At 37.8% G+C, this 26621-nt stretch overlaps 1 protein-coding gene across 2 annotated transcripts in view; it reads right to left on the bottom strand.

Annotated features, from left to right (window-relative positions):
* OLFM3 (olfactomedin 3) overlaps positions 1–26621 on the bottom strand; it is a 217595-nt gene that overhangs the window by 20255 nt on the left and 170719 nt on the right. For both annotated transcript variants that reach the window (XM_008264808.3, XM_002715827.5), the window contains exons 2-4: positions 20520–20666; positions 14368–14523; positions 9601–9820 (exon numbers count right to left, since the gene is read on the bottom strand). In XM_008264808.3, the coding sequence (XP_008263030.1) occupies positions 9601–9820; positions 14368–14523; positions 20520–20666 (523 nt within the window). The remainder of the gene's footprint in view (positions 1–9600; positions 9821–14367; positions 14524–20519; positions 20667–26621) is intronic.

Genomic DNA, 26621 nt, shown 5'->3' with positions numbered 1-26621 from the left:
TTATCCTTCTAATCATTTAGAGAATTGCCTGAATTCTTGCTTTTATCTTTTCTGGGAAAAATATCTATGAATTTATCTTTAGGGAGAGACCTATTTAACAACCAAATGAAGAATTGTAATTGAGGAAAATGTTAGAGAAGAGGAAAGAGTAATGATAAATCAATTTATGGTAAAATTTATCAAATGCCCAAAAATGTGGCCTAAATAACTAGGTTCCTGAGTTCTAACATAATGAATCATCAGCTGAATGGGCACTGGAGAAACTGCCATTGCTGTTAATAGCTAGAGTCTGGGGGACAATAATTATATGATGACTGCTTTGAAGTTCTCCTCAAATAAATTTGAGGGACTATGCTTGTAAATGTCTTCTAATTCATTTCTTTTTTTTCAAGATTCATTTATTTATGTGAAAGACAATGTGAAATTGAGAGAAAGAGAGAGGGAGAGAAGAATAAGAATAGAAGAAGAAGAAGAAGAAGAAGGAAAAGAGGTGGAAGAGAAGAGGAGGAGAAGCAAGAGAGAGAGAGAGGGAGAGAGAAAGGGAGAACATCTTCCATCCTTCCATTTGCTGGATCACTCCCCAGATGCCCACAAAGGCCAAGAGCTGGACCAGGTAGAAGCCAGGAGGCAGGAGCTCCATCCAGGTCTCCCACATGGGTGCAGGGGCCCAAGAACCCAGGCCATCTTCTGCTGCTTTTTCCAGCCCATTAACAGGGAGCTGGATTGGAAGTGAACCACCACCCATCAGGGATGCTTTTACCTGCTATGCCAGGTAGCAGCTAAGAGGTGGAACCTTTACCTGCTATGCCACAGCAACAGCCACAAATATCTCTTTATTTAAGTAATAAGTAGAACAGAGATTCAGGTGTTTTGTGATAAGATTGTATTGCCAGGAAAGGAAGAAAAGATGGCAACAAAATCAAAGCTGAATAAAGGCCATACTTTTGTTATCAATAGCTATGTTTTCTATTTTATATATACTCATTTATTGAGAGTCATTAAAGTCATTTTATTAAAAAGATTTGCTCCTACACACTCTTCTAACACTAATTCTTGCCTACTATGTTTTGGGTATATTGTCATCAAAGATCAAGTTGAACAGAATGTAAATGGTTTATGACCTCTCAGAGCAGGGGGAATTCGCTAAAATAAAAATATGTTAAAATTATATGGGGATTTTCTACTTAGCTAAGTGTCATGGGAGATTGTGGTCAGGGGCTTTGGGAGACCACGCAAGGAGAATCCAACCAGATTGAAGAGCCATCAGGGAAGACTCTCCAAAAGGCTTGATGTCTGTTGTGTGAAGTGAAAACTTGCTGGAATAGGTACATTTGGGAGGAAAAGCATTACATGAAAGGCTAAACAAGCTCACTGTCCAGGAAGTGAAAAGCATGAACAACTGAGAAACTGAAATGATTAGAACAGCTACAGTTTATGGTGAGTGCATGATGAGAACTTGAAGAGGGCTAGAGAATCATGCAGAGTTCATTTCTTCCAGAAAACCATGCAAAGGTGTTTGGTTTCTGTTGTAATGATAAACCAATAAACACAACAGTACCATGGCCAGATTTCTATTTGAGAAATATTTCACTAAATGCTTAGTGTGCTGGAGAGGGGATGACTTCAACGAAAGCAAGGGATTAGGAGGCCATTGCCTGAGAAATGAAATATGATGCTCTAGAACAGAGTGGTGGAAGTGAGGATACAGGAGAGAGGTGGGTTTGAGAAACCAAGGAGATGGGCAAAGAACGACATGATGATTGCAGCAGGGGATGAAGTTCAGGGAAGAATCAAGAATGACTCTCTGACTTCTTTCTTTTTACAATTGAGTGGATGCTGGTTCTATTCACTGAATTAAGCTTTTTGAGATATTAGGAAATTTATATATTATTGTATGTACCAAGCATCATTATGTGAGGAAGAAATCTAGGATTCAAAGTTATTACCTCCAATATGTATCTTTAGCAAGTTAATATAAACTTTGTGAGCATTTTTAACATTGCCAATACAAATGCCTGTCCCAGAGTTCTTGCATAGATTAGAATTAACACAAGCAAAACAGCAGGCAGTGTGCCTGCCAAGCAGTAGGCCTTTAACAGTGCTATAGCAATCTACTTATGGGCTCATTGTCTACATTAAACTGTGAGCTTCTTGACAGTAGAGCGAGATGGCCTGCTATTCAGCCTTGTATTTGCAAATGCCATCACAAATTATGATGTCAATACATATTTGTTGAAGGGGAAACTAAGACTACTAGTACCTATATAATTTTATTTCCTTTTGAAAAACTAATATGTTGGGGGCCAGCATTCTGGAGGAGTGTTAAGCTACCTCCTCTGATGTTGGCATCCCAAAAGGGCACCTACTGGTCCACTTCCATTCCAATTCCCTGCTAAGATGCCCAGGAAAGCAGCGGAAGAGGACCAAGTCCTTGGACCATTGCTTCCCACGTGGGAGAACCAGATGGGGTTCCAGGCTTCTGGCTTCAGCATGGCCCAGACTTAGCTGTTGCAGCCATTGGGGGAGTGAACCAGCAGATGTAAAATCTCTCTCTCACTCTCTCTGTAATTCTGCCTTTCAAATAAATAAATAAATAAATCTGTTAAGAAGCTTATTTGTGGGGCTGGCGCTGTGGTGTAGCAGATTAAGCCGCCGCCTGCAGAGCCAGGATCCCGTATGGATGCCAATTCAATTCCCGGCTGCTCCACTTCTGATCCAGCTCCCTGCTAATGTGCCTGGGAAAGCAGTGGAAGATGGCCCAAGTGCTTGGGCCCTGCACCCACATGGGAGACTTGTTCATTCTTGGTTCCTGGCTTCCTCCTGGCCCAATCCAAGCCGCTGCAACCATTTGGGGAGTTAACGAGCAGATGGGAGATCTCTCTCTCTCTCTCTCTCTCTCTCTCTGTGTGTTTCTGCCTCTCCTTCTGCAAACTCTTCCTTTCAAGTAAAATAAATATTTTTTTAAAAAGAAAAGCTAATTCATTATGAACATAGTCAAGAAGTAACCCAAGTCACGTCACTTGGTGAACTCGTGTTTCTAACGCTATTGATTTTTCTGTTAAACATGAAATCTCTAAATGGTTTGTGCTAATATAAAGATGCTTCCAATACTTCAATAGAAGGCACCAAACCATTGTCCTAAAACAGAACTAACCCGAGCGAGTAGGGGACAGAGTAATGGAATCTGGAAAGCCTGAGTATAATCTACATTATGTATCTACTGCTGATCTTGGAGTGAGTGTAAGAGTTTAACTATACTTTTTATGTCAAATTCTTACATGCATATAACTATATTTTACATGTATAGAAATGTGAGATGGTTTAATTAAACACAGGGGACTTTATTATATTCAGTCTCACATAGAAGAAAATTAAGCACTTCAGAAAGAACATTACTGTACCTCATTCAGACCACTAGGGTGCATTGCTGTTGAAGGATTTTCCTACTAATTTTTCTTCTCTTTAAGCCGTTAATTCTCTAGAAGTAAGCTAATGGTGGCCTATTGGTCTTAATCACTTGTGATGCCCTCAGAGCCTTATTTACTATTTGGGAGTAACTTAGACCTTGCAAACAACAAGGCTAGTAGTTCTTTTTCTTTTTTCAGTACTTTAAAATTCATGTTATATATCCTATAATATTTTACTTAAAAGAAAATTCACTGAAAAAAAAACTGCATTCATCGTTGTTGCAATTTTATTCTTTCATCCCCATCTATTTCTACTCCCTGCTAGTTGATTGTGAGTGTTGAAAGAGGCTTTTGTGAAGAATGAAGACGCTGTTGATGAATGAGTCTTCCTACCCTTTGATAATATACTTGCTGATACTATGATTATCCAACGTCTGTTCTACATCTGAGCAGCATAGCATGTCGATTTTAGACCTTTGGAATATCAAACCTCTGATAATTTTCTTTTCCCCATGCTTTTTGTTAATTGTGTTAATACAGATTACTGTCTGTTTTTTGCCCCAAGCACATGTGTTCTAATATTTCAGTATTTGAGTATTTGTGAGAATACCAGGCATAGTGTTAAAAGTGTTCTCAGAGATGAACTGAGCCAACTTATTGCTTACCAGTAAATCTAGTACATATCTCTAAATTATGTTTTATTTCCTATATAACTCTTTGTGTATATATTTACATATATGAGTATGAGAGTGCTTCATATAGAAATGAAATTAAAATAAATTTAATTATAAAAATTTTGTAATCCATGCATAATTTTTATAAAATGCATTTTTACAGTTTGAAGTACCCTTTCAAATGGAGACATCCTCTGTCAATTGGAGTGTTCCTTTTTTTTTGTTTTTTTTTTTTTAAAGTTTATTTATTTATATGTATTTGAAAGGCAGAAGAACAGAGAGAGACAGAAAAAATAAGATTTGGGTTCACTAGCCAAATACTCCCAACAGCTGGAGCTCCATCTATGTTTCCTATGTGGGTGGCAGAGACACAAGAGCCTGAGCCATCATTTGCAGCTTCCCACAGTGAACATCAACAGGAAACTGGACTAGAAGCAGAGTTCGGAATGGAAGCCAGGCACTCTGATATGAGATATGGGCATCCCAAGTGACGTGGAGTATTCTGCTGTACCGCAATACCTGATACGCATCCCATTCCCATCCCCATTCCAAGTAGCTCCTTTTTAAATGGAAATACGAAGACTTGTTTATTGGAACAGGCCTTGTGGCATAGTGGGTTAACCAGCTTCTTGGTTCTCTCTATCACAGAGCCTGGGGATTAAGTCCCATCTTTGATTTTGATCCACACTCCAGCTAATGTGCCTGGGTGGCAACAGATGTCAGCTCAAGTACTTGAGTTCTTGCCATCCACATGGAGACTTGGACGCAATCCTGGCCCCTGGATTTGGCTGGGATAGAGCTGGCTGTTGCAGCATTTCTCTCTCTCTCTCTCATTCTGATTCTGACTCTCACTTTCCTCTTCCCCCAGCTTTCGAATACATAAAAATCAAACTTGTTTGTTTTTTCAGGTACCATGTAGTTTATACTTCACTATATTAGGTCTCTGTCCTCCTCCTGGAAGTATTTTTCTACATTGCAATTAAGAGTTGCAGTGCACTTGATAAATATCTTTTCTGCTCAGAAGATAATATAAGTGGTTAATTGCTATAAAAACAGTGGAATGCACAGAAGTACACAGTTCTTGAGTCTAAACTCTTTACAGAGTTAGATTGATTGTTTCTGACACTGGCCTCTCTACTAAATGACTAGGGAGCTGACAGCTACTAGTAATCTAGGGCAGATTTTACTAAACATGAGAAATACAGTCTTCCCTCTCTGAGTTCTGAATCTTCAGATTCAACCAACCTGAGATAAAAAAATATAGCAAAGTCCTATGATGGTTTTTCTTGTCCCTATCCTGTAAGTATAACAACTATTTCCATACTATTTGTATTGAATCAGGTATATTGAGTAATCTAGAGACGATTTGATGTACACAGGGTATTGAAAGCATTATGCCATTATGTATAAAGGACTTGAGCATCCTCAGATTTTTGGATCCACAGAGGATCCTGGAATCATTCTTCTATGGACTTGTAGAAATGACTGTTACTTTCGATATTATAAGGGCATCTCATTTTATTTAAATAGCATTTTCTCAATAAATAAAAAAGTTGATTACCCATTTTATTGCTGTTTGGCTTTTGTTTTATTAGTTACTGGATTTTATACTTCTTACTAGTTAAAATAAAAATAAGTATAAACTGAGGCAGTTTATTTGACATTTACATTCTCTCAAAACTTCTGTTCCATGGGGAAAGTAATAATAGCATCTGTGATGCCACATATATATTGAAAAAGTCTTAAGGCCAAAAACACCATGGAAACATTACCCATGGTTCAGTAAAAAGAATCAAAATGATGAATTTGTGTTCACCTAGGTTAACTCTTTATTCAAATATCATTTGCAATATTGGAGGAGGTTAATTTTGTACAGTAGTATGTAAATTACAGAAAAAAAAAACATGGGAATTATGAAAGATCTGAAAGGAGTGCAGAATTACCTAACCACAACAGAGATTATTTCCACATAAGTGAACTCAGACAGTGTGTATCAAATAGATTGTGGCAAACATAAATTAAAAAATAAGTTTACTTTGGTGCAAAAAAATTAAACACAGGTAGATTTTCATAAAAACAACTCACTCATATATAGAAAAATGGGAAAATGTAAGCATTTCCATACTAATTATTGAGAAACATGATTGACATCCTTTATGTTTTAAGGGGTTTATAAGCTCAGAGCATCCTGCTGACTATCCTTGGTTTAGCAGATTCCATTTGTACTTAGCAATGTCTGGTCTCTGCATACAATGTCTGTGTGCTCTGTTTCATTGTGAGATGTTAGAAACCAAAGAATTAATTGCTTCTAAATATCTGGAATGGTTCACCTATAACAAATGAACTTCTTCCAAGACACAGCAAAGTCCTACAAAGATCTGTCCTATGTGTTATAATTTATATAAAATCTGTAACCAGATATTTCATGAACTAATAAAATATGCATTGGATATTTCTTTGTCATCATCAAAGTAATTTGGATATGGGGACACTATGTAATTCTTGGGCTTGAGAGCTCCCTTTTGTTCCATGGAGACAGCATCTGGTCAGCTATGTAAGTAACAGGAATGTATTTAAACAGTTGTGGAAAAACTGAATTGAAAATGTAAGCATACTTTGGCACAAAAATAATGAAACATATGCATAGTTTATTCATAATATATATTTTCTACAAATTTTGAAAGAAATTATATAAAAATAATTTGGTGCCAAAACAAACATATTTTTATCCTGTTTTTCTACAATCCTTTGAATTTCTCTTTTATGCACACTAAGCTACAACTATTTTTTGAGTAGATAAATATAACAGAAGAATGAATGTATGTCAGTAAATTTACTTCCTATATATTAAGTTGTTTTTTTCACAGTTTGAATTATTAAAGCAGGGCATATAAAAGAGGTATTTAAGTGCTATGTCAAGTAAATAACTTTTCTTTGTTCAATCTTAATCACAGCTATGCCATTTTCACTTATATATTATGTAGCTAAAAGGAAGCACTTTTTGCAAGTTCAACTCTTCCTTCCTGTCACTTGAAATATCTAAATGTTAAAAATTATTCCTATACTCTTTGTAGAATTAATATATTCAGCAAATATTTATTGAGTAAACCTCCCCACCCCTGCTTTTTTTTTTGACTAGGTCGTTTTCTGACCATCGGTGAAATGTTAGGGTTTGAGAGTGCCCAGCAGGGACACACAGGATAGTGTGGAAGAGCAAGGAAGGTTTCTGGAAAGGCAAGCATTTAAATTGAGACCTGAAGAGTAAGCAGGAGTTTGCCACATGTGGCATGGCATGTAAGGCATGTTTTTAGAGAAAGGATATGGAGTGGTGGGGGGAGTGTTTCTGGAGCAGGAACAAACAGCCTCTCCCAAGAGTCCAGTGGTAAGAGAGTAAAGGGCACAATATCTAGTTATAGAGTTTGAGGAGGAAAGTGACAAAACCAAGATGGGAGAAGTAGGGAGAACCCCAAAGGAAGGCCCTTATAAGGACTTTCTAGGATACAAGGTGTGCATAGGACACTTGAAACGGAGCAAGATAATTTCAGATTTACACTTATGGAAATTCCTTTGTCGATAAAATGGACAATCGATTTGAGAGTCTATTGTTAAAAGATTAGGTATAGATGAACATGGGTGGACATTATCTGATGAACAATAAGGAGCTGAGGACTCCTGTACCTGCATTTAGCCTTTGGGCTTACCTTGTTTTGCTATGACTAATTTTATTGGATTCTCTTGGAAATTCTGGAATAACTACTACTTACACCACTACCCTGATGTAGTGATTCCTCACACTGTTTTGAAGCTTTGATAACTGAATGCAAAGTTTTGCATTTTGGCTATCCTTCTATTATTTGAATCATATTTGTAAGATAATATTTAAGGTGTTCTTCTAGTCCATTCACATTTTATTTTAAATATTTACATTTATTCACTGATGTTTTATTTTTTTAAAAAAAGATTTTATTTATTTATTTGACAGGCAGAGATATAGACAGTGAGAAAGAGAGAGAGAGACAGAGAGAAAAGTCTTCCTTCCGTTGGTTCACTCCCCAAGTTGCCACAATGGCTGGAGCTGCACCAATCCGAAGCCAGGAGCCAGGTGCTTCCTCCCAGTCTCCCACGTGGGTGCAGGGACCCAAGCACTTAGACCATCCTCCACTGCCCTCCCTGGCCACAGCAGAGAGCTGGACTGAAAGAGGAGCAACTGGGACTAGAACTGGTGCCCATATGGGATGCAGGTGCTGCAAGTAAAGGATTAACCTAGTGCGCCACAGTGCCGGCCCACACTGATGCTTTCTTGCTAGGAATTGATTAATCTTTTTTGTTCAAATACTTTACTTCTCTTCCCAGTTTATTTCCTATACAGAAAGGCTTTTCTTTACCATGAGTGAATATTTTTCTGTGGTTACTGAGTTGCCCTCTCTGTCATGTCACATCGTGTCAACAAGTACATTGTGCTGCAATAGATTTAACAACTCCTTGCTCAATTCTTTTTTTTTTTTTTTTTGACAGGCAGAGTGGACAGTGAGAGAGAGAGACAGAGAGAGAAAGGTCTTCCTTTGCCGTTGGTTCACCCTCCAATGGCCGCCGCTGCAGCCGGCGCACCGCGCTGATCCTGGCAGGAGCCAGGAGCCAGGTGCTTTTCCTGGTCTCCCATGGGGTGCAGGGCCCAAGCACCTGGGCCATCCTCCACTGCACTCCCTGGCCATAGCAGAGAGCTGGCCTGGAAGAGGGGCAACCGGGACAGAATCCGGCGCCCCAACCGGGACTAGAACCCGGTGTGCCGGCGCCGCAAGGTGGAGGATTAGCCTATTGAGCCACGGCGCCGGCCAAATTCTTGGCTATTTTTTTATTTTGCATTCAAGTTGGAGATGGTGCCAGTGACTACTACTTCAATTGAATAATTAGCTCATGGATGCAATGGAAAAGTTGGTAAACCCAAACCAGATATGGCCACACATTTTAGGAGACAAGAATGAGTTCATATCCCATGTCCCACACTTAATCTCTTTCACAGCATTGAATAGCTGTTAAACTAGATGCTTCTTTTTTATTTCTTGCATAGTTCAGAATAGTTGATAGCAATTCTGCATAGCATAGGATTTTTTTTTTTTTCTATTTGCACTAATCATTGCTGTTTCACATTAGCTCCCAGGGTAACTTCCGTTTCCCCAGTCAGTAACTTTCTCCACCACCAAAATGTCTCCTTTTTCTTAGTTAATCAATGATAAACCATTACATATTAAAACCAAGACTGATTTTCGTGAGTGTAGCCAATAGAGTAGGTTGCCTTTGCCAGACCATGTATTATAAGTCACCAAATGATAACACCAGTATTCTGACCAGGAAACTCTTCAGTAACCATGAGTATTCACACTAAGTCATTAAGGGACTTAGAATGCAGGCATTGGTGTCACTATAATAAGTTACTTTGGAACTATGAAAAATATGAAATTGCAGTTTTCATTGAAGCTACTTAAAATCACGACTTAGACAGATGAAATTGTCCTACTCACTGAGCTTTTTCATGCAGTCACGAAGTCTGGTTTCCAGGCTCAGCACTCTTTGATGGAGCTCCTCATAGTCATAGGCACCAATTTCTTCCTGAATTCCAGTGAGCACTGCAGATAGATTCCGAATTTCTTCCTTGAACTGGGTGATTAACTTGGCATCTGTTTTGTACTGTTCCAGCACAGGGATCAAAGGCAGGAGCTCATCCATCTTCTCTTTTAACTCCTGGAAAAGCAGACAATTGCTCTTGAGAGTTTTCTAAAACAGACCAACCCGCTACATTCTTTTTATTATGATACTTAAAAGAAACTATTCAAAAAGCTTCAAAATTTCATATTGATTTTTGATTGAGATCTAGTATTTTGTGAAAATGTAAGTGGCCATATCATCATTAGTAGTCAATCCACGGATCTTAGTGCTTCTCTAAAACTCTCTGGAATTGGCTGCATGCATTACTATTAAGCAAATGTATCCTTATCTCATTTAGAGAAACTTCCTCCAGTAGCAAATATGGGTTTGCTTATCATCTCACATCCTGACAGCATTTTAGGAAAGTGAACAATGCATCATGTACTTAGGAAATAGAAACAGGCTTCATCTTCTAATTATGAATTAAGTTTGAACAGGTCAAATACCCCATTACTGTATAGTTAAGTCTGCCTATCTGCTTGCTAAAAATCCATGTTACTGATGGGCACGCAGAAATTTCTGATTCTGGATCAGCTCTCTCCTAACTCTTAGAATTTTTCTATTCTGATAGTCTACCACTTTGCTCATCCATTGTGCTTAGATACCTGGATGTTTTTAATATCTATCTTAGCACAACTTCATTAGGAAGGTAAGCTTGCAAGTACAATAAATCATGTAAAGCTTCCCAAAGCTCAAAGAAATGTATGTTGCTGTTTACCATTTTGAGTTATTACCTATATGCAGACTCCATTTGTCTTAGCATAGATAATTTAGAGGTCATTATGGAAAGCAGAATTGCTTACCCAGGTAGGCAATTAACTCTTAAAGGGACCATGGTGCATAGTGTATGGAATAGATGAACTAGCTGCCCAGAGTTGTATGAAAAAGAAACACTGACTTTCCCAGGTGAGCAAGGCATGTATGTTGCCAAGTAGCGTCTTTTATTCCTACTTATCAGGGGCTAGGCCAAACCTTCAATGCCACCTTCAGTTTTCAGGTGTGTTACTTTTACTTCTTTCCTATAAACTTGATGTTAGTGGTCAATGAAAATTTTCAGGAGTTTAATTGTAAATTTATTACATATGATACCATTTGTCGAAAGAGCTGTCACTCTTATGACCACTTGAGAATAATCCATAGGTACTGTCAGAAACCATGCTGTATATTAACTTAAGGGGCTCAAAATTGCATTTTAAGATCACATTTAGAAGTTGCTCTTACTAAAAATGCATTACAACAGCAGGATCTCAGGTTGCTGCCCTAATTTATGGGCTTGTTTCTCGTGGTGAAATTTCCACTTGCTTTTTAAATTTGGGTATCATTGAACTTGTTGAGTGGAGTGAAAGGAGTCTTAATAATGAGAAAGATTCATAAATATCACATTCAAAAGGAAGACTAGCAGAGCTTTGCTCATTTTCATTGCTCATTTTGAAAAAACTTATTAGTATGAGCATGTTGTGGCATCCCTAAATGGAGACACAATTGTTTCATTAGGATTTTAATGAGAAGAGTTCTGTTGGTACCATTTGCTGCATATTACAATAACAGTTACAGTGAAAGCTTTTACATTCTACTATGGGCATATATAAAAGAGACAATACAATGTCAAAATTTTAGTGGCTCTCTTTGATCAAAATAGCTTTTTATACTTTTTCATTTCAAACTTCATTATTAGATTTTTAACAATGAATTTTGAAACTCTGGAAGCTTGTCAGAGAATAGTGAAATGTCCAATGAACACACAAATCAAATACTTAAAAGGTTAAAGTGGAATAGCTTAGTTTTGTGTTTACCAATGCCTTCTCAAATTTTACCTTCTGCCATGTTGCTCTTATAGCAAACGTTGTAGTGACAATATTTTCTTTAAAGTAATCTTTGCACATAAAAGTGACACCTACCATAAGCTTTCCGTCTGAAAATGTGCAAAAGATATAATGTACTTACTCTTTTTGGTAAGATGAAAATTAAATATCAGAAGAGGAATTTCTAGTTCTTTAACGTTAAACTTACTTTTGTTATGTTTTATTTCTTGGTTTCAAATATGGTGCCTCAACACTTCTAGCAAAATATGACTCCTGGTAAGAGACCATGACTAAATAACTGTCATTATTTGTGAGAGGCCATCCAGCATGGCTACTGAGAGGCATAAGTCTGCAGCTGGACTTTTGGCTTGCAATATTGATTTTGATTTGTATTAGATTATGATCCTGAGCAAATGATTCAATCTCTTCACCCATAGCTTTCCTTTTCTGTAACATAGGGATGCAAGTAGGATTGTTGTGAAGGTTAAATTAGTTAATATCAGGTTATATGGAATTCAAAGGTGTTTTGGTACAAAAAATTTTTGAAATCTATGTGTAGATTTCATACTATTCATTTTCCACTAACTTCTGGAAGAACCCGTGTATATTTAAGGCGCTTACAACACTGCCTTAAATATCTGTACTTGTTCAGAAAATTAATTATTGTAACTATTGTTAGTGCTAACCGTGTTTGGTCACATAACCAGCATATTCTTGGAGTACATGAACTAGAAAGATCCAAATCGTTATGTCACACAGTGTTAGCTGAAACTCGGGATTTGTTATTGGTAGGCTGGTTACTGCTAGGCAATTAACAGACTAGGCAAATTATTGTTTTGATTTCTCTCAGCTTTACATCTGTTTCATTTCTTTTTCTCCTGTCTTCTCCCAGGGGTTCCCAAAGATGCCCAAGCTTTCTGGTATATCTCCAGCCTTTCCTAGCAAGTCCCTCATTTTGCCCGTTGGTCACCACATAGGCCATCTGCACCAATCTGAGCTCCTCTCCTGCTGTGCCTGTAACTTTCTGGGCATGCATGGCATCATCTTCAGGTTCACATTCAGGGGTGGGAAACTTTTTTCTGCCAAGGGCCAACTGGATATCATTCATGGGCCATACAAAATTATCAACTTAAACATTAGTCTGCTATGGACTTATTGAAGTTAGGGTCCAGCCTGTGGTTGCCTTGGCAGGTCAAAATATTTTATGGGCCTTCCACGGTTCCTTAGCCAAGATTTTTCCCCTGCCCTATAACCCTAAACCTGAGCCTTGAAATTTAACAACAAAAAATCTTTTCGTTTCTTGATCCTCCCTGTAATTTAGTACTGGACAGCAGTTGCTACTCCTACACTGCTTTCTTAAATACACATATTGCCAATCTCCTGATTAGTCTTCTCCAGATCCCCTTTAGATAAACTTAGTAACTCTGATCCTTAGGTTTTTAAGTTACATTCATGCCTTCATTAACCATCAGTTTATTTACTTCTTAGTTGTCTTTCACAGAATAGAGATTATATACTATATATCCAGAAGAGGGCCCAGCACTATCTTGTGTATTATATGTGCTCAATAAATACTACTTAATATTAATTCTTGTTCTCCTTAGCCTTATATTCTTCTCTGTTTACCATTTCCCTGTGCATTCTCTATTGTCCGGTTCACTCATTCTCTTTTTTTCTAAAATCTAAATTTATTGTGTCTGCAAGGTATTGTTCTAATTTGCCTTCACTTCTTAACCTCTCAGTTTTGCTTATCTCTCTCTTAAATCTAAGCCCATTATTTATCTCTTCATTCCTCTCTTTTTTCAATGTTTTCAAAAGTTTTCCTGTTTTCCTCCTGTAGTAACCTCTAAGAGCTGTTAAGTTCAAGACTACGGTTTCTATGTTACTCTACTCAAGCCCTTTAGCACTAATGAAGGGAACTACAAAGCCATGGATATTTTCGCCACATTAAAAGGTGCTATGCAGAGATCCTATTGCATGCCATCCCCACCCTGTGGGACTACCTTCCCATGGGTCACTGTTGTGTACACAAAGCACTCTTTATTTGACCAAGTGCTTGAATTCAGTTAGACTCCCTCAACATTGTTAGTGAATTTCACTGCTTACTTGACAAGGAAAACACAGGCTAGGGAGTGAGCAATCACTCTGTTTTATAAATGGTGTGCTACACTTTTGTAGTGCAGATTATTTATTTTTAATTGAGACTCAAATGATATTATCAGATCCAGATTTTTTTAAATTCATGACTCTGCATACATAGTTAATAAAAATCCACATTGTGTGCTTAAAACCAGCAATTCTCAATTTTTGGTGTTTCTAGATAATTACTAATAAACCATTAAAATTAAAAAAAATATACAAAATTATGGAAACCTTCTTTCATTTACTTTATTAATGATATTATTGTGTCTTTTAATAATTTATATCCACTACATTTCAACTAATAGGGAATAAAACAATAAGAAAGGCTTTGGTAATTAAATTATTAATTTTCCTTGGGATTTCCCCTTGCCTGATACAATAAAGCATCTATAAATCTATCTGGAATTTCCACCCAGCTCTTGGAGGATAGGTTTTTTTTTTTTTTTAAATAGCAATTCTTTTATGCATTCCTACCAGCTAATGGTCAGTTTCAGTGGAGAGATGATTGACATCCCCAGTGAGTCTTTAACCTTGGACATATGGGCCAGTGCTCAGTTATTTCCAGCTGAGTGCCATGCTGGCTATCCATTGCACTCAGTGTCTTATTTGGATTGACAAGATTGCAGAAGCGAAACTTACTTGAAAATGCTTGGTCATTAGTGTCTTCCGATCATCCTCAATCTGTCGAAACTTGGCCTTTAGCCCTTTCATTTGGGTTTCCATTTTTAAAACATATTGGAAATCTCTCTGAGTTCTCAGGTTTAAGACTTCAATAGATTGAGACATGTTCTGAACCTGTTAAACAGTAACATTGTTGTACATTATGATCCGCCTATTGGTTATATGCAATAAGTAGCAAAAATGGCATTAACAAAAAGAACTGGAGATGCCAAATCCATAATTGCCTTCCCATGTGTACATTTTCAGAAGAAAACTTTTCATGATAAACATGCAAATAATTCAGCAAGAGAAAATTATACCTATGCTAGCATTAAGAAAGATAGGCATTCTAGCATTAGAATAATAAATTTATATTTAATACGCATAAATAAATGTGTATTTAATACATTAGAAAAATAAATATTAAAAATAGAATTTTCATCCCCAGGCTTTGGAAGCTAATAATACCCAAACATGTCCAAATAAGTTGTTTCCATAATCACTAATTTTGACTTATTAAAGATTACAGATGCTTAGCCATTGTGAATTGTTGTGAAAGTATCAAACAGAATTGTTTCATTCTAGTACAATTACTTCTTTTTGGTTCTAAATTACTCCCAAAGATGAGACTGAATTGAACAGACAAGTAGTGGTGATGCTGGGACACCCCTAAATTGTATAATAGCCTGTAGATGGGATGTAGAAAAGGCAAGTATCAAGAACACGGTAGACAGGTAGTAGACATGTATTAAGCTGTTAGAACCATCCCAGATTCATTGAGTCCCAGGCTAGTGACAAGTAGGAAGTAGATGACCTAGAAAGTGTGCAAATTGCTGGGTAAGAAATGCCACTTTAGGAAGTCATCTTCAGCCTCGTGATTAAGACATTTGTGTCCCATGTTGGAGTACTGGGGTGTGAAGGCTATGTCTGACTCCAGTTTCTTGCTAACGTAGACCGTGGGAGACAGTGGAAATAGCTCAAGATTTCTGGCTTCTGCCACTCACATGGATAACCTGGATTGAGTTTCCAGCTCCTGTTTTTGTCCTGGCCTACTTTCAGCATCGCCAGCATTTGGGGAGTGAGCCAGCAGTTGGGAGCTCTCTATATATCTGTCTCTCCCTCTGTCTCTCAAATAAATACAGTTTATAAAAATGATGCCTTAATATTTGTGGTAGTAAAACACTGAAAACAGAGGATAAGCCTGAAACCATGCAGGAGTTGCTAATTTAATTAAGGAATGGGATATGAATAAAGCCTTACAAACAAAAGGAGAGTACTCCATACTCTTTTGCTCAACGTATTGTCTTCTACATAACAACCTTGGCTCTACTGGAAGTCTGTCAGAAATGCGCACTCTCAGGACCCAACCTAGAGCTACTGAATCAGAATCTGCATTTTATCAAGATCCTCAAGTGTTTCTTCCTTTTTTTAAAGATTTTATTTATTTACTTGAGAGGTAGAGTTACAGACAGAGAGAAGGAGAGAAAGAAAGAAAGGTCTTCCACCCACTGGTTCACTCCCCAAATGGCTACAATGGCCGCAGCTGTGCCAATCCGAAGCCAGGAGCCAGGAGCTTCTTGTGGATCTCCCACAAGAGTGCAGGGGCCCAAGCACTTGCACCATCTTCTACTGCTTTCCCAGGCCATAACAGAGAACTCCATCAGAAAAGGAGCAGCCAGTACATGAACTGTTGCTCATATGGGATGCTAGCACCACACGCAGAGGCTTAGTCTAGTATGCCATAGTGCCAATCCCCTCAAGTGATTCTAATGTGTAGCAAAGTTTGAAGACCATTGCTCAACATGGTAGGATTAGCAAGAAAGAAGTCAGCATACTGATCTTTACATATAATTCGCATAAAATGGTAGTGGGGTTTCAGGTGAATTTCTGTTCCATATCTTTTTATACGGTATGCTATTTATTTTTAATTAATGTATATATTTATATAGTCAGTACAAAGTAATTTTCATTGAAAAATTTGTGAATTAAGAGGGATGATTTGTTTAGAGAAAAGTTTTGGTCATGAGGGGAAGTCACAGCTTAGTGGAGCAGCCAGCTGTCAGGAGCCCATGGCTGAGGCATTTGTCAGAATCACCATATTCCTGAAAAGGTAGAGGGCTCTGCTGACTTGACTTGTTTCAATTTCCACTCTTCTTATCAAACAAGGTCAATTTTCCTTTGGATTTTTCCCTGATGATCTTGATCCATTGCCTTGCCCTATATGAATCTTGTCTTTTGAAGACATATCACAGTCTGGCCTACATTAAAAGTACGTAGTGTGTGTTTGCAGTGAGGACAGGAAATGGCTCTCTCTCTCTCTCTCTGAATTCCCAGGCCCTAGAAGCTGTTTCCTCTGCATTTCTTTTGTTTCTAATACCTTACACAGAACCAGGCACAGTCTAAGTTCTCCACAAATATTTATTGACTAAAATTATCTTGCATTTCTTACAGTAATAATGGATGATAAGAGTTTATATGTTCTAAGAAGGACTTCCTCCCTCTTGTCACTGATTAGGCTACAGCATCACAGGGCTATCAGATATTTCTCAATTTACTATCTTTCTATATTCTAAAATCTCCATTTAAAAACTCTTCAATGCTGTACAGAATTACTGGGCCAACATTGAAAGCATGGTGACCCAATCAAGAATAATTACAATGCTTTCAAAATAATTTTCTAAATTCATTTATGGTGAAGCATGAATAAAGAAAAGCCATTAGTATTAAAGAAATTGTTTATCCTTTTTGAATATGACATTTTTCTGGAAGTCAATCATCACTTATTTGGCTCCTAAGAATTTTGTGTACCGAGGCAGATTCTATATAGATAGAAAAAAATGGGCAAGCGACGATATTTTAGATAAAGCTAAAATAGCCTCACTTTCATCGTTACCTATGACTCAATCTATTCAGTAAATTCTCAGTTTGTGTTGTGTTGTGGGAAAATGTACTGCAAGGAATTTTGCTGAGACTTGTTTGTGCCTTTCATATTGTGGAGTAACATTCTGGGAAAAAGTCTAGAGCTAGGGCTTCCCAGTGGCAAAGGCTTTGGCTCTGGGTTGATGCTGGATTGTCCTGCTGGCTGTGCCTGTGACCTGCTGAGCCTCAACAGTCGTACGATGCAGTTGTCGCATGTCATACATCCATGAGGACCCTGTGAGAAGGAGGTCTCATTTAATCTGCTCTCTCTGATGGTCCTCCATTCACCTTTCCCTGTGTGTCCCTATGCTTTGACCCTCTCTACATCCTTCAGGCAAATTCATTGTCCCCTTTCAATGTTAATTATTTTGAATGCATTTGTCCTGTCTTTTTTTTATATATAAATAAAATTTCCAAGGTCTTCCTTCCTGAACTTAAACACAGATTAACTGAAATTTCTACTCTTGTCAGTAATTATTATAGAGGCTAGCTGAGAAAATAAAAGTTCCATGGTGCAGTATGTTTGGAAGCCTTGCAATTAACAAAAACTTAACAGAGATTGCTTGACTGTGAGACTTTAGAGCCACATTAGTTATGAGTTATACTCTGGCAGCTTTTAGGAGTGAAGTTTCATGTACAGTGTTTTTAGACTTGTTTTTCTTGGTAAGGATGTTAACAGCATCCTGGTCCACAAATCACACTTTAGGAAACATTGACCTAGAAAAAACAGGACATCTTCAACTACAGAAGAAAGCCACATGACTAATAAAAAAATTAGGTGAAGCATTTTAGTTTTGTCAAAGTAGGACTTGAAATATTTTAAAATCATTTTTTAATATTCAGTAACATAAATACTTGCCAAAAATGTCTGATGCAACATCACTTAAATAAGAGTGAGTTCCACCAGAAACATTCTGGATGAAAACATGAGACTCATCTTCGATAGCTTCAGTACTCTACTGGAGCCACATGGGAATGTTTACAAGCTCAAAAACACCAGTTTCCTTTTACGTGAATTTAAAAAGAGAATCACCTCTTCTATAAGTGTTGCACTGAGTGATCAAATTTAAACATAAAAACATAATAATAATCATGGAAACTATAATTAATATTGTTGTTAGTAATAATATTCCCTTGTAGGTGACTAAATCAATTCTTTTGATTAACAATGAAGGGGCTGCTTAAAGGTTAAGCGCTGTTTATCCCTTCATACCATGGGTATATGTGAAACTAAGAGGAAGTCTGTGAGAAACTGGCTCTTAGTTTACTATTCCTCTGTTGGCACGAAACTTCCGCATTGTAAATCTGATAAAGCTAACCACCATGGTTTCACTTTTGTGTACAAACTTTATTTTTTAATCTAGATATTGACGAATTTTAAAGGTATAATTTGCAAAATTTCCTTAAAGCATTTAAATTACATATGAGATGGAGTGGTCACATATATTTCCATAAATGCTTCCTATTAATGCCCTGTTCATAGTTTCTTGCCTTATTTATCTTTAACTAATACCTAATTCTGTTATAGTTCCACAATACATTTTACTTTGAACAAGTAGAGGGAATTAATTACTTCCCGTCATTAATGTTTTCAACTGAATTATTCTCGACTGATTCGTAAAGAAACGTTTGAGTCTATGTACTGGCATGTGTATGCAGCGCTCTACCCAAAAATTGTAGCACATGCAGTTATGGTGTTTAAGAAAAGTTTTCATGATACCTGATATAGAAGAAAGATATTTCTGCATAGAAAAGAATAGTGGTGCAAAATGTCAGTACTCTGAGGGGAGAAGTAAGTTAATAGAAGAGTAAAATTGAATTTAAAAAGAAGACATATTTTTACTAACACAATTAATCTTATTGGTACCCAAACAAAATGAATCTACGTACTTGAATTTTTTCACAGAAATAAAGAAAATTAAAACAATACCCCAAATTAATCATAATCCATGTTTATGATTTCTAAGAGTTAACAAGACACATCAGTCAGAATATTTGGAATGAAGAAGACATATGCTCTTTCGTGGGGTTAGGTATGAGGAAGTAGGAAGAATGTATATTGTAAAAGGAGGCAATAAGTGATGATGACAACTACAAGGAGGGGAGGAAGAACAGACCAATCTTTGTATGAAAACATGAAAAAAACGTTTTTTTAAGATCTTAAGATACCAACAGACTTCTAAATAATGTACAGAGAGAAAGTTATTTTTATTATATAACATTAGAAAAAGTTATCATGGCTTAACCTGAAATTGTGAAATCTAAGAATGTCTACATCAACAAACTAGCTGTTGTTTTTTCCTTCTCTTAATTTTATGTTAAAAAATTCCTATTCAAAGCCATAAATGTGTGGATGATCATGAAAATGATATTGCACACAGTGAATTGGTGAGCATGATGTTCTCTTCAACACATATTACCTAATTTATCTTATTATCCCTGACGGTGTTTAAAATTCAAACATTTTGTCATCTTTGCATCATTCTGGCCATCCCAGCTGTCCTACTATATTCAGAGCCCAGCACAGAGAAAGTCTGAATGGGGATAATTGAAAGAACCATTCACTGGTCTCCCCTCTCCCCACCTAAACATAAAAAATCTTTTATGAGCTAACTTTTGTCTGTAAAAGAGAATAAATCAAAGGCATTCTGCATTTGATTGTCATGGATCCGGTTTAAGTAAATTATGGAAGAATGGTATTGAATAAAATTGAAGATCTTAATGTTCAAAGGGGTGACTTAGCAAATGATGATAAATACTTGGAATTATTCATTGTCTGTCAAGCTGGCTTACATATTGCATGCCATTACTTTAACTTTCTTGCAGAGTTGTTAACGGGATCCAAAAAGTCTGAGCTCAGTCAAGTGGGATCCTGAGGTTTATAGCTGACTTTCTGGCACTGGGATACTTCTTGCTTTTTTTTTTTTTCTTACTGGGAGATTGGATATTAAGACACTGATTTGTGACAAAGTCAGTCTTAAGAAACCAAGATTGGGAAGAATAGAAAGTCATGGAAATAGAACACATTGAAAGGAGGTTAGGTAAATGGTTTTGAAGAAAAAGTTTTTGAAGAAAAAGGAAAAGGCTTGTTTGAGAAGGGAGGCAAAAATCAGATGGACTCTTCTAAACACTACTTGTTCTTCCACATTTATTTCCTTTTAAAAGAATGATATATTCAACAAAAATACATGTAGGGGATGCAGAATACCTACCTTTTCCAGCAGTTGGCGAAGTTGCCTGCTCTTGGCATCCCTGGAACACAGGTTTTGTTCTGGAGCAACCACTGTGCAAATGCATCGCCCATCAGGATCCTGTGCAGAGCTGTACACTTGCCACCCTTCTTTGGGACTAATCTGAGTCTGAGAAAACCAACAGCAAACACAAAACACAGAAACACATTATAGAATAAAGCGAATGTGGGCTTGTACCATTTAAACTAAGCATCTTCACGATGTATTTTCATTTTGTAAAGATTTATTTGTTTTTGAAAGGCAGGGTTACAGAGAAGCAGAGGCAGAGACAGAGAGAGAGATCTTCCATCTGCTGGTTCACTCCCCCGATGGCTGCAACGGCCAGAGCTTGACCGATCCAAAGCCAGGAGCCAGGAGCTTCTTCTGAGATGCCCATGCTGGTGCAGGGGCCCAAGGACTTGTGCTATCTTCTACTGCTTTCCCAGGCCACAGCAGAGAGCTGGATCAGAAGTGGAGCTGCTGAAACTCAAACCAGCACCTGTAGGGGATGCCCATGCAGATGCCCCTATGGCCCCCATATGGGATGTTGGCACTACAGGAGGCAGCCCTACCTGCTAAACCACATATTTTCATTTTTTAAAAATTAGGAGAATAATAATATTAAACAATATAGGCAGCAAACTTCAGTTATAACTTCTTTATCCCTGCCCAGAAGGAAATTCTGTCGCTCCTTTAGTATCCATATTATTAATTCTTTGTTCATCTCACATCACTTTTAAATGTTTTCTGTCATATTTTAACATTTTAATGCAACATTAGAAGCATCTAGTAACCACTAAATGAATGTGACCATTTTTCTACATCACATTTGTTAGCCTGCCCTGCTTAACAGTAAATGGCAGTTGCTGGTATATTTTATATTTTTCTGACTATTATTCATGACTCATATTTTGAAACAAGGCTCTTTCTTAAGGAGCTTCTGATGCATCAAAACCCCAATTATTAATAAACCAGGAAAGAGACTGTATGATGATATAGGGTAAAAGTAATTAGGTAAACACTGTTTTGTAGGACATACATGCAGAATCTCAGAGGAGTTAAAGAGAGCTTTTTTGCAAGAGTCTGCTAAATTGATCTCCAATATCTACTGTGCACATATTACTTACTCTTCCACCCTTGAATCCTAGCTGAAACTGCTGACATTTAAACCCTAATACAGTCTGCCTGCTATTAATGCTCATAGTTTACCCCCTGTATTGCCCAGCAGGAACCTCCAATCCAGCCAAATTGGTCTTTGTATATCACGCAATCACACTGTGTTTTTATCTCATTAATAACATAATAGCATAAAATTACTATTAATTTAGTTGACAAATATTTGAAACAACACCGCATTTGCAGCGAAACTGGTATCCATGGGCTCTTCCTTTCTTTCTTGCTTTCTTCATTTTAAATTTTAGCTCCCACATGTAAGGGAGAACATATGGTATTTGTCTTTCTGTGTCTGGCTTATTTAATTCAACATTATGTCTTCAAGTCTCAACAATTTTGCTGCAAATGATTGAATTTGATTCTTTTCTTAAAGCTGAATAATGTTCCATTGTGTGTGTGTGTGTGTGTGTGTGTGTAGAGAGAGAGAGATACAGTAGCGTTTTGTTTATTCATCTGATGATGGACACCTTGGTTGATTCCGTGTTTTAGCAACTGTGAACTGTGCAAGTATGCCATGTTGATTCATAACTTCGTACGTTGCTCATTTCACTGATTGACTGGAATATCTCTTTTATAAATTGTTGATTTATTCAGCCCTTGTGACTTCAACATGTTCTGAAGAAGTGTCTCAAATATTCATTAGGGATTTAATATATATTGTTCAATATTGTTATTTTCCTTACACCTCTGATTTCAACAATTAACATTTAGCTGTGAGAAATGTGAAAACCTCCTATTTTCCCTATCAAGAATATCCCATGAAGTACAAAGGTAAGTATTCTTATTTTGTTTAATTGTTTTTCAAGAAGACTACCAATATACATCAGAGTAATGCACATTTATTTTCATTTATGTCAGTGGAAGAAAGCTGTCATGGTTAGACTTTTAAAAAGCTAAAAATATGAGGCTGGCACCATGGCTCACTAGGCTAATCCTCCACCTTGCGGCGCCAGCACACCGGGTTCTAGTCCCGGTCGGGGTGCCAGATTCTGTCCCGGTTGCCCCTCTTCCAGGCCAGCTCTCTGCTGTGGCCAGGGAGTGAAGTGGAGGATGGCCCAACTCCTTGAGCCCTGCACCCCTTGGGAGACCAGGAGAAGCACCTGGCTCCTGGCTTAGGATCAGTGTGGTGTGCCAGCCACAGCACGCCAGCCGCGGTAGCCATTGGAGGGTGAACCAACGACAAAGGAAGACCTTTCTCTCTCTCTCTCTCTCTCTCTCACTGTCCACTCTGCCTGTCAAAAAAAAAAAAAAAAAGAAAAGAAAAGAAAAGAAAAGAAAAAGCTAAAAATATGAAATTTCCACGTTTGTAATACAAAAAATTCTAGCTGATACATTTTTTATTTTCAATAAAAGCTCCTTTCAGAGGCCGGCGTTTTGGCATAGTAGGCTTCCCATGTGGTGCCAGCGTCCCATATGGGGGCCGGTTCAGATCCCGGATGCCCCTCTTCTGATCCAGCTCTCTGACATGGCCTGGGAAACCAGTGGAAGATGGCCTAAATCCTTGAGTCCCTGCACCCATGTGGGGGACCCAGAAGAAGTTCCAGGATCCTGGTTTTGATTGGTGCCCCTCCAGCTGGTGTGGTCATTTGAGAAGTGAACCAGTGGATGGAAGACCTTTCTCTCTGCTTTTAAATTTACCTCTTAAATAAATAAGTAAAATATTTCAAACAGCTCCTTCCAGTACACAAACAGCAGTGGTTGTGGCTGGTGTGTATCACTACTTAGGTGCCCACTCTTCCAGTTGCTGAGGATGCTGGCAGCTTGGTTCTCAGTTGAGTCTTGGAGGATTGTCAAGAATGCGGCCTTCGCAAGGGCAGGTCCTATTTCAGGGACAGTTGGCATGCATTGACTTTCTGATACAAGATTACGAAACAGCACCCTGAAAAGCGGGAATTGTTATCATACTCATTTCACAGAAAAGGAAATTTGTTAACCTTCTTGAGAACATACAGCTTGTATGTAGAGGACTAGGAGTTGAAGTAAGGTGGTTTGTGCTAGTGTAGTTCCATCCAGCAGAAATATAATGACAGCCGCATGTGTAAATTAAAATTGTCTGGAACCAGACTTCAAAAAGTAGAAAGAAACAAGTGAAATTAATTTTAATGCTATATTTTACTGAACTCAATTTATCCAACAATATTATCATTCCAACAAGCTTTGTAAGAAATTATTCATGAAATATCATATTCTGTTTTTTTTTTATTTTTCACATTAAGTCTTTGAAATTGAGTGCACCATTTACTTATGGCACATCTCAATTTGGACTTGTCACATCTCAAGTGCTCAGTAGCCACCTAGGGCCTCCTATTTAGACGGTATAGCTTTAGAGTTCTAGTTTTAATTCCTATGCAATGGCATAGCCATATCAACATGATGCTAACTATGCATATACTTGTTTTAAAGATTTATCACATGGACATTGAAGCAGCCACCTAACAGATGTTACATAGACAAATCATCGTTTTGCATCTGAATTTGTTTATCCTGTAGATTTATGAGCTAAATCGGTGGGTCATCTTAGAGTTTACTTTTACAACCAGGATTTGAACTTTTTCAGCCTTCTTCTGTCTTTCCAAGGGTTAGCAGAAAGGGAGGTATTTCTTGTATGATCAGAAGAGGAACGCAAATATAGATCCAAGGAAAGGAGGTATTTAATGAATCACTCTGAGGGTGCTTGGCCAAGGAAGGATAAAAGTAGGACAGAGTGAGAGACTCAGATGCAGCTAGGAACGAGTGGTAAATGGAGACTGGTACAGAACTATTTTGCACAATGTTCAGCATTACTGGGCTGCTATATTTACCTACAAACAATACGCTTGGTTGAGTTTTGAGAGCATAGTCTTTTTTTAAGATATTGTTTATTTATTTGAGAGATAGAGTTTTAGACAGAGAGAAGGTGACAGAAAGAAAGGTCTTCCATCCGCTGGTTCACTCCCAAATGGCCACAACAGCTGGAGCTGGACCGATGTGAAGCCAGGAGTCAGGAGTTTCTAATGGATCTCCCATGTAGGTGCAGGGACCCAATCACTTGGGCCATCCTCTACTACTTTCCCAGGCCATAGCAGAGCTGAATCTAAAGTGGAGCAACCGAGACTCGAATGGGTGCCCACATGGAATGTCGACACTGCAGACTGTGGCCTTACCCACTATACCACAGTGCCAGCACCAAATCAGGAGTATAGTCAAAAGACTGAGCTAGGCTGTTTTCTGTATCTTTCGATCTGCTATAATCTGTGGGGTCTTTCATCCACAGAATTCATAGAACAGACATAATATCATGATTATCATTTTGCAGGCCACAGGTCATCAGACAGCATAAACCAACACAAAGTTCCTTTTCTTTGCAAGGGTCTTAATGTATTCACCCAGGGAGCTGATAAAGATTCCAACCACAATCACGAACAAATATTGGAGAAGCTGGAAATTATAAACTCAGTAAACTCATAAAGATATTATAGCTGTTATCCTTGATCTATTATGAACAGCAAATAATGCCAGATCTGTCTTTTCAGTTTCTTTCAAGCAGTTCGTAGATGTTTTCTATACTGCCTTTTATTTCCAGGGAAAGACTCAGCGATATATATTTTATTTTTTATTATTGTTATTTATCTATTCGTTTTGTACCATTCTCCTCACACTTTTGTATATTATGTCTGAAGATCTAGTTAGGATAGGAGAGGTCCTTAGAATTATATAGTATTGGGGCTCGTGCTGTGGTTCAGCTGATTAAATCCCCAGCCTGCAGTGCCAGCATCGCAGGTGGGTGTTGGTTCAAGTTGCAGCTGCTCCATTTCTGATCCAGCTCTCTGCTGGTGTGACTGGGAAAGCAGTGGAGGATGGCCCACTCCCTTGGGTCCTTGCACCAGCATGAGAGACCTGAATGGGTCTCCTGGCTCCTGGCTTCAGCCTGCCCAGCCCTAGTTGTTGCTGCCATTTGGGGAATGAACCAGTAGACAGAAGATCTCTCTCTTTGCCTCTCCCATCTCTCTCTCTAACTGCCTCTCAAGTAAATAAATAAATCTTTGTTTTTAAAAGGAGTAATATACTATTAGAATTGAATAAAATCTTAAAGATTATTGGGTTATCATTTTTGATAGAAGAAAAATCCAGAAATTAGCTAGAGAATGGAGCTAGAAATAGCTTAACAAAATAGTTTCAATGATATAATTACAAATTTAAGCTGAGTAACAGCATGGGATTAATATATCTGGACATAGGCTGCAAAATTTTTTAGCTAGGCTTCTCTTAACATTGAACACAAATCTCAAATATGTCAGAAAATTAAGTTTTGTCACTAGAATGAATTTAGCTTATAGATAAAAGAGCAGGGGGCACCCAATTATAATATGAAAATATTTTAACAGCAGAGCAAACACTGATTATTAAACCTGGCAGCATTAATATTGATGCGCACTTGTCAGGTGTTTGGCTAACTAGCGTGGAGCTTATCACGACAGGGCTAGGTGTCAGTCTCTTTCTGGAATGAGGAAAGCAGGAAAGGTGAATAAGCTTGGGTGTTAATTTAGCATTCCCCCTGAAGTGTCAGCTTAATAAAAGCAAAGACTCTAGCCCTGTTTGTACTTCCGATTGTCTTCTTGCAAGAATCATTGAAAAGAATCACGGCCTTCTCTACTACACTTAGTTTGAATGATATAATTGATATGAAGTCAAGAAAAGGCACCTTGAAAGAGGAAAACCAAATACCTAATGGAAAAAATAGTGAGTGTCAGATAGTCTTGTGGGTTTGGATCGAGACTTCTGTGTTGGGCTGAGTGAAAAGAGAGGAAATTTCATGAGAATTTCTAGTGCTGTCTTTTACAGCACCCTTGATGTCACTGAAAAGAGCATCAAAAAATCAGCTAAGAAAGGCAGAAGAACGTACTTCGCTGATGTTTGGATATCCCAGAGAAA

The sequence above is a fragment of the Oryctolagus cuniculus genome, chromosome 7 (assembly GCF_964237555.1).
Source record: "Oryctolagus cuniculus chromosome 7, mOryCun1.1, whole genome shotgun sequence".
Taxonomy (NCBI): domain Eukaryota; kingdom Metazoa; phylum Chordata; class Mammalia; order Lagomorpha; family Leporidae; genus Oryctolagus; species Oryctolagus cuniculus.
This window is presented reverse-complemented; position numbering and strand designations above follow the sequence as displayed.